The sequence below is a fragment of the Oncorhynchus mykiss genome, chromosome 4 (assembly GCF_057628025.1).
Source record: "Oncorhynchus mykiss isolate SJ-2025 chromosome 4, ASM5762802v1, whole genome shotgun sequence".
Lineage (NCBI taxonomy): Eukaryota > Metazoa > Chordata > Actinopteri > Salmoniformes > Salmonidae > Oncorhynchus > Oncorhynchus mykiss.
Window position 1 is genome coordinate 31,186,495 of NC_143025.1, and position 12,097 is coordinate 31,198,591.

At 42.2% G+C, this 12,097-nt stretch overlaps 1 protein-coding gene across 2 annotated transcripts in view; it reads right to left on the bottom strand.

The window, feature by feature from the left end:
• The window catches only part of LOC110521692 (carboxyl-terminal PDZ ligand of neuronal nitric oxide synthase protein), a 235,352-nt gene that overhangs the window by 66,508 nt on the left and 156,747 nt on the right, over positions 1-12,097 (bottom strand). For both annotated transcript variants that reach the window (XM_090231870.1, XM_021599469.3), the window contains exon 6: positions 8,807-8,951. In XM_090231870.1, the coding sequence (XP_090087996.1) occupies positions 8,807-8,951 (145 nt within the window). The remainder of the gene's footprint in view (positions 1-8,806; positions 8,952-12,097) is intronic.

Consider the following 12,097-nt stretch of genomic DNA (forward strand, 5'->3'; position numbering starts at 1 on the left):
TGTCTTATAAACTCAGCAAAAAAAGAAACATCCCCTTTTCAGGACCCTGTCTTTCAAAGATAATTCGTAAAAATTCAAATAACATCACAGATCTTCATTGTAAAGGGTTTAAACACTGTTTCCCATGCTTGTTCAATGAACCATAAACAATTAATGAACATGCACCTGTGGAACGGTCGCTAAGACACGAACAGCTTACAGACGGTAGGAAATTAAGGTCACAGTCAGGAAAATGTAGGAAAGAGGCCTTTCTACTGACTCTGAAAAACACCAAAAGAAAGATGCCCAGGGTCCCTGCTCATCTGTGTGAACGTGCCTTAGGCATGATGCAAGGAGGCATGAGGACTGCAGATGTGGCCAGGGCAATAAATTGCAATGTCCATACTGTGAGATGCCTAAGACAACCCTACAAGACGGACAGCTGATTGTCCTCGTAGTGACAGACCACGTGTAACAACACCTGCCCAGGATCGGTACATCCGAACATCACACCTGCGGGACAGGTACAGGATGGCAACAACAACTGCCCGAGTTACACCAGGAATGCACAATCCCTTCATCAGTGCTCAGACTGTCCACAATAGGTTGAGAGAGGCTGGACTGAGGGCTTGTAGACCTGTTGTAAGGCAGGTCTTCACCAGATATCACCGGCAACAACGTCACCTATGGCACAAACCCACCGTCGCTAGACCAGACAGGACTGGAAAAAAGTGCTCTTCACTGACGAGTCGCGGTTTTGTCTCACCAGGGGTGATGGCCGGATTCACGTTTATCGTCGAAGGAATGAGCGTTACACCGAGGCCTGTACTCTGGAGCGGGATCAATTTGGAGGTGGAGGGTCCTTCATGGTCTGGGGCGGTGTGTCACAGCATCATCGGTCTGAGCTTGTTGTCATTGCAGGCAATCTCAATGCTGTGCGTTACTGGGAAGACATCCTCCTCCCTCATGTGGTACCCTTCCTGCAGGCTCATCCTGACATGACCCTCCAGTGTGACAATGCCACCAGCCAAACTGCTCGTTCTGTGCTTGATTTCCTGCAAGACAGGAATGTCAGTGTTTTGACATGGCCAGCGAAGAGCCCGGATCTCAATCCCTGCTGGATTGGATGGTGAGGACTAGGGCCATTCCCCCCAGAAATGTCTGGGAACTTGCTGGTGCCTTGATGGAAGAGAGGGGTAACATCTCACAGCAAGAACCTATTTTCTCAGTCCCTGCCGATGAAAAACAACCCGAAAGGATGATGCTGCCACCACCATGCTTCACTGTGGAGATGGTGTTCTCAGGGTGATGAGAGGTGCTGGATTTACGCCAGACATAACGTTTTTCTTGATGGACAAAAAGCTCAATTTTTTTCTGATCTGACCAGAGTGCCTGCTTCCATATGTTTGGGGAGTCTCCCAAATGCCTTTTGGCAAACACAAAGTGTTTGCTTATACTTTTCTTTAAGCAATGGCTTTTTTTCTGGCCACTCCTCTGTAAAGACCAGCTCTGTGGAGTGCACAGCTTAAAGTGGTCATATGGACAGATACTCCAATCTCCGCTCTGGAGCTTTGCAGCTCCATCAGGGTTATCTTTGGTCTCTTTGTTGCCCCTCAGATTAATGCCCTCCTTGCCTGGTCTGTGAGTTTTGGTGTGCACAGGTTTGTTGGGGTGCCATATTCTTTCCATTTAGGAATCATAGATTTAATGGTGCTCCGTGGGATGTTCAAAGTTTCAGATATTTTTTTTAGAACCCAACCCTAATCTCTACTTCTCCACAACTTTGTCCCTGACGTGTTTGGAGAGCTCCTTGGTCTTCATGGTGCTGCTTGCTTGGTGGTTCCCTTTGCTTTGTGGTGTTGCAGACTCTGGGGCCATTCAGAACAGGTGTATATATACTGAGATCATGTGACACTTACAGTTGAAGTCGGAAGTTTACATACACCTTGGCCAAATACATTTAAACTCAGTTTTCACAATTCCTGACATTTAATCCTAGTAAAAATGCCCTGTTTTAGGTCAGTTAGGACCACCACTTTATTTTAAGAATGTGAAATGTCAGAATAATAGGAGAGAGAATGATTTATTTCAGCTTTTATTTCTTTCATCACATTCCCAGTGGGTCAGAAGTTTACATACACTCACTTAGTATTTGGTAATATTGCCCAGAAAATTGTTTAACTTGGGTCAAACATTTCAGGTAGACTTCCACAAGCTTCCCACAATAAGTTGGGTTAATTTTGTCCCATTCCTCCTGACAGAGCTGGTGTAAATGAGTCAGGTTTGTAGGCCTCCTTGCTCGCACATGCTTTTTCAGTTCTGCCCACAAATATTCTATGGGATTGAGGTCAGGGCTTTCGGATGGCCACTCCAATACCTTGACTTTGTTGTCCTTAAGCCATTTTCCCTCGGCTTTGGAAGTATGCTTGGGGTCATTGTCCATTTGGAAGACCCATTTGCGACCAAGCTTTAACTTCCTGACTGATGTCTTGAGATGTTGCTTCAATATATTGTGACAAACCTCTTCAAGGTTAGGAGCATTTGTCACAAATTAAGTGGTAAACTGTCACAAAATCACCCAAGAATGAGAGTTCTTTCGAACAGGACAGTACCTGTGTGTTTGTTTCTCCGTCCTGGTCCACCCAGGCCGTAGGCGAGGTCAAGGATAGCAGGGTTCGGTACACGAATCCGGTTCTCGGTAGGTCCAGGTTCAAACGCCAACAGGTAAGTCCAAAACAATCCAGCTCATACACGGTAAATCCAGCCAATCGCTATTGTCTCTTTTTCTATTGTTCATAGATCCTTCCAGCACTCTCTCTCTTCCTGGTTTCTCTTGACCCTTTATCTGTGGGTCGGCTCCACCTTCTGAGGGTTCCCCTTGCTTCAGGGACTTGTAGTTTTGGTGGTCAGCCATTTTGTGGTCTGTAGTTCTGACAGGGGTGGCCATTTTAGTGATCGGGCAGAGCCCGTTTATTAGTTCTGCTCTCACATATCTGCCATTTATCACTCGACCCACTTCTTTGCCACAATATCCACATAATAAAGTCCCTCCTGCAGGAAAGCACCCCCACAACATGATGCTGCTATCCCCGTGCTTCACGGTCGGGATGGTGTTCTTCAGCTTGCAAGCCTCCCCCTTTTTCCTCCAAACATAACGATGGTCATTATGGCAAAGCAGTTATATATTTGTTTCATCATATCAGAGGACAGTTCTCCAAAAAGTACGATCTTTGTCCCCATGTGCAGTTGCAAACCGTAGTCTTTTTTTAATGGCCATTTTGAGCAGTGGCTTCTTCCTTGCTGAGCGGCCTTTTAGGTTATGTCGATATAGGACTAGTTTTACTGTGAAAATAGATACTTTTGTTCCTGTTTCCTCCAGCATCTTCACAAGGTCCTTTGCTGTTGTTCTGGGATTGATGTGCACTTTTCGCACCAAAGCATGTTCATCTCTAGGAGACAGACAGCGTCTCCTTACTGAGCGGTATGACTGCTGCGTGGTCCCATGGTGTTTATACTTGGGTACTATTGTTTGTACAGATGAACGTGGTACCTTCAGGCATTCAGAAGTTGCTCCCAAGGATGAACCAGACTTGTGGAGGACTACAATTTTTTTCTGAGGTCTTGGCTGATTTCTTTTGATTTTCCCATGATGTCAAGCAAAGAGGCACTGAGTTTGAAGGTAGGCCTTGAAATACATCTTCAGGTCCACCTCCAATTGACTCAAATGATGTCAATTAGCCTATCAGAAGCTTCTAATGTCAAGACATCATTTTCTGGAATTTTCCAAGCTGTTTAAAGGCACAGTCAACTTAGTGTATGTAAACTTCTGACCCACTGGAATTGTGATACAGTGAATTATAAGTGAAATAATCTGTCTGTAAACAATTGTTGGAAAAATGACTATTGTCATGCACAAAGTAGATGTCCTAACAAACTTTCCAAAACTATAGTTTGTTAACAAGAAACGTGTGTAGTGGTTGAAAAACAAGTGTATGTAAACTTCCGACTTCAACTGTACATTGCACACAGGTGGACTTTATTTAACTAATTATGTGACTTCTGAAGGTAATTGGTTGCACCAGATCTTATTTAGTGGCTTCATAGCAAAGGAGATGAATACATATGCACTCACCACTTTCACATTTATTATAGTTATTTATTTCATTTCACTTCACCAATTTGGACTATTTTGTCTATGTCCATTACATGAAATACAAATAAAAATACATTTAAATTACAGGTTGCAATGCAACAAAATAGGGAAAAAAAGAGGATGAATAGGGGAAAAAAAGGGGATGAATACTTTTGCAAGGCACTGTATGTATTTAAAAGAAAGGGTCTAATATATTCAATCAATCAAAAGAGTATGTGCTTTTAAAACCCACCTCACTGTGATCAATTTGAAGAAAGAAGAGGTTGAAAGTGAGTTAAAAATATGGTCTTTGTTTCAAAGCCTAGCACAACGAAATGGATGGCACTTTTTCTAAGGTGGTGATGAACTAAAAAAAATGTAATAATTTAGGCTTCACTGTCCCGCAAAATCATCCTGTTGTCCCGCATTTGGGTATTTTAAATGTGGCCACCCAAACAGCATGAGTTTGCAGACAACACTACAGTGGTAGGCTTGATCACCAAAAAAGACGGGACGGCCTACAGGGAGGAGGTGAGGGCCCTCAGAGTGTGGTGTCAGGAAAATAACCTCACACTCAACGTCAACAAAACAAAGGAGATGATCGTGGACTTCAGAAAACAGCAGGAGGGAGCACCCCCCTATCCAGCTCTTTGGTCTTGGCCATAGTGGAGTTTGGAGTGTGACTGTTTGAGGTTGTGGACAGGTGTCTTTTATACTGATAACAAGTTCAAACAGGTGCCATTAATACAGGTAACGAGTGGAGGACAGAGGAGCCTCTTAAAGAAGAAGTTACAGGTCTGTGAGAGCCAGAAATCTTGCTTGTTTGTAGGTGACCAAATACTTATTTTCCACCATAATTTGCAAATAAACTAATTAAAAATCCTACAATGTGATTTTCTGGATTTTTTTTCTAATTTTGTCTGTCATATTTGAAGTGTACCTATGATGAAAATTACAGGCCTCTCATCTTTTTAAGTGGGAGAACTTGCACAATTGGTGGCTGACTAAATACTTTTTTGCCCCACTGTATATGACTGTGTAAATAACTTTATCTATTCTAGTGATTCAGTGATTCAGACTTGAGCACTTGGACCAGGACTCAAGCACTGGGACTCAAATTTCAGCCATAGGGACTTCTGACTCGACTCGTGACTCGACCATTGGTGACTCGTACTCGAGCACAGGGGACTTGGGACTCAAGGTTAAGTGACTCGACTACATCATTGGGCGAAACAATCATTAGCTCCGGTTAAAGTCCTTAGCCCTCCTTATACTTTTGGAATCCCTGGAACGTTGATAACAATGGCAATGACGCGACCGAGATGCAACACATACTACACTCCTCTCTGTCCCTCTGTCTTTCTCTCAATTTAATTCAATTTAAGCAGCTTTATTGGCATGGGGAAAAAATATGTTTACATTGCCAAAGAAAGTGAAATAGATAATAAACAAAAGGGAAATAAACAATAAAACAACAGGTCACAAATCTTGCTCCTGTGATTGCGCACTGTGGTATTTCACCCAATAAATATGGGCTCTATTTAGGGCTCAATAGAATTCTAGTTTGCTCAGTTTTTTTGTAAATTATTTTCCAATTTGTCAATTAATTGTCTTTTTGTTTTCTCATGATTTGGTTGGGCCTAATTGTGTTGCTGCCCTGGAGCTCTGTGCGGTCTGTTTGTGAACAGAGCCCCAGGACGAGCTTGTTTAGGGGGCTCTACTCCAGGTTCTCTGTAGGTGATGGCTTTGTTATGGAAGGTTTGGGAATCACTTCCTTTTAGGTGGTTGTAGAATTTAACGTATCTTTTCTGGATTTTGTTAAATAGCGGGTATTGGCCTAATTCTGCTCTGCATGCATTATTTGGTGTTTTATGTTGTACACTGGGGATATTTTTGCATAATTCTGCATGCAGAGTCTCAATGTGGTGTTTGTCCCATTTTGTGAATTCTTGGTTGGTGAGCGGACCCCAGACCTCACAACCATAAAGGGCAATGGGTTCTATAACTGATTCAAGTATTGTTAGCCAGATCCTAATTAGTGTGTCAAATTTTCTGTTCGTTTTGATGATGTAGAAGGCCCTTCTTCCTTCTTGCCTTGTCTCTCAGATTGTTCACAGCTTTGTGGGAGTTACCTGTGGTGCTGATGTTTAGGCCAAGGTAGGTATAATTTTTTATTTACTCTTGGAACACCATTATTTTTGTCTTACTGAGATTTACTGGAATCGGGCCAGGTCTGACAGAATCTGTGCAGAAGATCTAGGTGCTGCTGTAGGCCCTCCCTGGTTGTAGACAGAAGCACCAGATCAGCAGCAAACAGTAGGCATTTCAGATTCTGGTAGGGTGAGGCCGGATGCTGCAAACTGTTCTAGTGCGCTCGCCAATTCATTGATATATATGTTGAAGGGAGTGGGTACACAAACATTTTTGTTTTGTTTGTGTACATGGAATTTATAATGTCTTATGTTTCTCCCCCAACACCACTTTCCATTAATTTGAATAGCAGACCCTCATGACAAATTGAGTTGAAAGCTTTTTTGAAATCAACAAAGCATGAGAAGACTTTACCTTTGTTTTGGTTTGTTAGTTTATCAATTAGGGTGTGCAGGGTGAATTTGGTTAAAAGCCAATTTGACATTTGCTCAGTACATTGTTTTCACTGAGGAAATGTACGAGTCTGCTGTTAATGTTAACGCTGAGAATTTTCCCAAGGTTGCTGTTGACGCATATCCCACAGTGGTTATTGGGGTCAAATTTATCTCCACTTTTATGGATTGGGGTGATCTGTCCTTGGTTCCAAATATTTGGGAAGATGCCAGTGCTAAGGATGATGTTAAAGAGTTTAAGTATAGCCAGTTTGGAATTTGGGGTCTGTATATTTTATCCTTTCATTTAGGATACCATTAACACCACAGGCCTTTTTGGGTTGGAGGGTTTATATTTTGTCCTGTAGTTCATTCAATGTAATTGGAGAATCCAGTGGGTAGTCTTTAATAGCTGATTATAAGATTTGTATTTGATCTCTACCTCTCTCTTTCTCTCTAGCTCCGTCTGTGTGTGTGTGTGTGTGTCTCGCTCTGCTTGTGAGTGTATGTTTGCATTGTATGTAATGTTAATTATGCAGAAAAATATGTTGGCAGGACAAGGTAAGTATGTTTGTGCACATGGAAGTCAGTGATTTATGTTTACTATATGTTAATGAGGCAATATAAATGTGATGTGACTAAAATGTGACTAACATGAAAGGGCATTTATTTGACTAAAATGAAAGGGCATTTATTTGACTAACATGAAAGGGCATTTATTTGACTAACATGAAAGGGCATTTATTTGACTAAAATGAAAGGGCATTTATTTGACTAAAATGCCCACTGTTTGTCATTTTGTCAATAACTAGACTAAATCCTTATTCAATTGACAAAAATGTGACTAATACTTAATTATATTTTAGTCAAATTTACTAAGACTAGACAATCTAAAAAATAGTCAAAATTAACACTGGTGTGTATAGGAGGGTGGCACATGGGGATGCTGTGGGCTTTGTAACATCATACAACAGAACCTGTATGATTTAAAGCTGACTCTAAATTCAGGTAAAACAAAATGCATGGTATTTTCAAATGCCAGGCATATTACAAATCATGTAATTGCTCCATTGGCTGGACATACTATAGAGCAAGTTAAAGTGTACAAATATTTGGGTGTGTGGGTTGATGATAAGCTGAGCTTCACTGTGCATGTAGAGAACTTGATAAGGAAGCTCAAGCTGAAAATAGGATTTTATTACAGGCATAAGGCTTGTTTTTGTTTTGAGGCCAGGAAGGAGCTGGTACGATGTACATTACTGTTGGTTTTAGATTTTAGTGATGTTATATATATATGCAGGCCTACCCTGAGAGCACTTGATTCAGTGTATCATGCAGCCCTAAGGTTCATTACAAATCAGAAACGTCTAACACATCATTGTGATCTCTACAGCGCTGTTGGCTGGTCGTCATTGACCTTGCGTAGGCTTAAACACTGGTATACACTGATTTATAAGGCCATTTTGGGTAATATGCCATTTTATCTCTGTTCTTTTTTAGTCAGGTCAGTAAATAAATATAAATTACGGTCCCATTCTGATTTGCTTCTAACAGTACCAAAAATTAGAACAGGTCATGGTAGAAATAGTTTTAGTTACTTAGCACCATGGTCCTGGAATTCTCTCCTGAACATTTTAAAATGTAATGATCTAGTTTCATTGGTGGAGTTTAAACACTTGATTGATGTATATATCATAGAGTGTAATTGTTTTTAGGCCAGCTGTTTTTAGTCAAGAGGTTTGTGGTTTTAATGTAATATGTAATTGTTGTACAGTATGTGTGTTTATAGTTTTGTTTAATGTTGTGTTAGTGTATGTAAGTTGTTTTGTCTGAAACGTTGTTCCCCCTGCTGCTATGGGACCAGGTCTCTCTTGGAAAAGGGATATTATCTCAATGAGAACCTGTATAAATAAAGATAAAATAAAAAAAATCTGCATATGAAAGGGCCCTGTAGTTACTGGAGCCAGAGTCATCCCACCACTATTCTGTTCTGTTCCACAGCCACAGTCTCTCTATTAGACTGACTCATCTGTGACACTATCCCCTCAAATAGCATCTTACACTCAATCAGGAATGTGTTTGTGTGTGTGTGTGTGTGTTTGTGTGGATGCACCTGAGAGTGTGGACTCCTCGTTGCAAGTCTTGTCACTGTCTGCGTCCTCCTGTCCATCTGCGTTCTGGTGTGTGTGTTGCAAGCTGAGTTTGTGACACACCTCGAACGCCTGGCCCACCGTCCGCACAATACGCATGGCCTGGGACTGGAGAGAGGAGGAGTTGGGAGAGAGAAAGACCAAGAGAGAGAACATGACAATATAAAATCCATGTACACAAACAACAAGTGCGCAGTTAAAATTGGCAAAAAACATTGAAATGCACTTCCACGGGTCAGTGGGGTGAGACAGGGATGCAGCTCGATCCCCACTCTCTTGAACATATACATCAACAAATTAGGGCTAGGGCACTAGAACAGTCTGCAGCACCCGGCCTCACACTGCCAGAATCTGAAGTCAAATATCTACTGTTTGCTGATGATCTGGTGCTTCTGCCCTCAACCAAGGCGGGCCTACAGCAGCACCTAGATCTTCTGCTTAGATTCTGCCAGACCTGGGCCCTGACAGTAAATCTTAGTAAGACGAAAATAATAGTGTTCCAAAAAAGGTCCAGTTGCCAGGACCACAAATACAAATTCCATCTAGACACCGTTGCCCTTGAGCACACAAAAAACTAAACCTTCCTAGGCCTAAACATCAGCACCACAGATAACTTTCACAATGCTGTGAATGTAAAATGTAAAACAATAAATAATGCACGCAGAGCAGAATTAGGCAGATACCAGCTAATTATCAAAATCCAGAAAAGAGACGTTATATTCTACTACCGTCTAAAAGGAAGCGATTCCCAAACTTTCCATAACAAAGCCATTACCTACAGCGAGATTAACCTAGAGAAGATTCACTTAAGCTAGCTGGCCCTGGGGCTCTGTTCACAAACACAAACAGACCCACAGAGACCCAGGACAGCAACAGCAACACAATTAGACCCAACCAAATCATGAGAAAACAAAAAGATAATTACTTGACAGATTGGAAAGAATTTACCAAAAAAAACAGAGCAAACTGGAACGATATTTTGACCTAAACAGACAGTACACAGTGGAAGAAAACCTGACCATTGTGACTGACACAAAATTAAGGAAAGCTTTGACTATTTACAGACTCCGTGAGCATAGCCTTGCCATGGAGTCGGACCGCCGTAGGCAGACCTGGCTCTCAAGAGAAGACAGGCTATGTGCACACTGCCCCAAAAAATTAGCTGAGCAGCCTTTCAGTTTATGTCGATATAGGACTCGTTTTACTGTCGTCATGTCACGTTCGTTATAACGAAGAGACCAAGGCGCAGCATGATATGAATACATTCCTCTTTAATGAAAGAGAACACTGAACAAACTATACAAAGCAACAAAATGAACATGAAGCTATATATAACGAGTGCTGACATGCAACTAACCATAGACAATACCAAAACCCCATAGATATACAAAAAACCCTAGACAAGACAAAAACACACATACCACCCTCGTCACACCCTGACCTAACCAAAATAATAAAGAAAACAAAGATAACTAAGGTCAGGGCGTGACAGGTCATATATACTTTTGTACCTAAATCCACCAGCATCTTCACAAGGTCCTTTGCTGCTGTTCTGTGATTGATTTGCACTTTTCGCACCAAAGTATGTTCATCTCTAGGAGACAGAACGCGTCTCCTTCCTGAGCGGTATGACTGCTGTGTGGTCCCATGGTGTTTATACTTGCGTACTATTATTTGTACAGATGAATGTGGTACCTTCAGGCGTTTGGAAATTGCTTCCAAGGATGAATCAGACTTGTGGAGGTCTACATTTTTTTTTCTGAGGTCTTGACTCATTTCTTTGGATTTTCCCATGATGTCAAGCAAAGAGGCACTGAGTTTGAAGGTAGGCCTTGAAATACATCCACAGGTACACCTCCAATTGACTCAAATGATGTCAATTAGCCTATCAGAAACTCTAAAGCCATGACATAATTTTCTGGAACGTTCCAAGCTGTTTAAAGGCACAGTCAACTTTGTGTATGTAAACTTCTGACCCACTGGAATTGTGATACAGTGAATTATAAGTGAAATAATCTCTCTGTAAACAATTGTTGGAAAAATGACTAACCGACTTGCCAAAACTATAGTTTATTAACCAGAAACTAGTTTTAATGACTCCAATCTAAGTGTATGTAAACTTCCAACTGTATAAACACGTCAATATTCACAATGCCGCGGGCCAGACGGAGTACCAGGACTTGTACTCAAATCATGCGCAGAGCAACTTGCAAGTGTCTTCACTGACATTTTCAACCTCTCTGACAGAGTCTGCAATACCTACATGTTTCAAGCAGACCACCATATTCCCTGTGCCCAAGGAAGCGAAGGTAACCTTCCTATATGATTACCGCTGTGTAGCATTCACTTTGGTAGCCTTGAAGTGCTTTGAAAGGCTTGTCATTGCACACATCAATGGCATCATTCTGGATACACTAGACCCACTCCAATTCGAGTACCGCCCCAATAGATCCACAGATGACGCAATCTCAATCGCACTTCACACTGAACTTTCCCATCTGGACAATTCTCATTCCCATTCTGGAAAATTCCCATTCCCATACTCACCTATGTGAGAATTCTGTTCATTGGCTACAGCTCAGCGTTCAACACCAAAGTGCCCACAAAGCATCACAAAGCTAAGGACTCTGGGACTAAACATCTCCCTCTGCAACTGGATCCTGGACTTCCTGACGGGCCCCCCCAGGTGGTAAGGGTAGGCAACAACATGTCTGCCATGCTGATCCTCAACATTGGGACCCCTCAGTGGTGCGTGCTTAGTCCCCTCCTGTACTCCCTGTTCACCCGCGACTGCATGGCCAAACATGACTGCAACATTAAGTTTGCTAACGACACAACAGTGGTAGGCCTGATTACCGACAACGACGAGACAGCCTATGTGGAAGAGGTCAGAAACCTGGCACTATGGTGCCAGGAAAACAACCTGTCCCTCAATGTGAGCAAGACAAAGGAGATGATTGTGGACTACAGGAAAAGGCGTCCGAACGGGCCCCTATTAACATTGGCGGGGCTGTAGTGGAGCGGGTTGAGATTTTCAAGTTCCTTGGTGTCCACATCACCAACAAACTATCATGGAAACACACCAAACACACCAAGACAGCCGCGAAGAGGGCACGACAACACCTTTTCCCCCTCAGGAGACTGAAAATATTTGAAATGGGATCCTCAAAAAGTTCTACAGCTGCACCATTGAGAACTGCTCGGCATCTGACCGTAAGACGCTACAGAGAGTAGTTTGTACAGTCCAGTACATT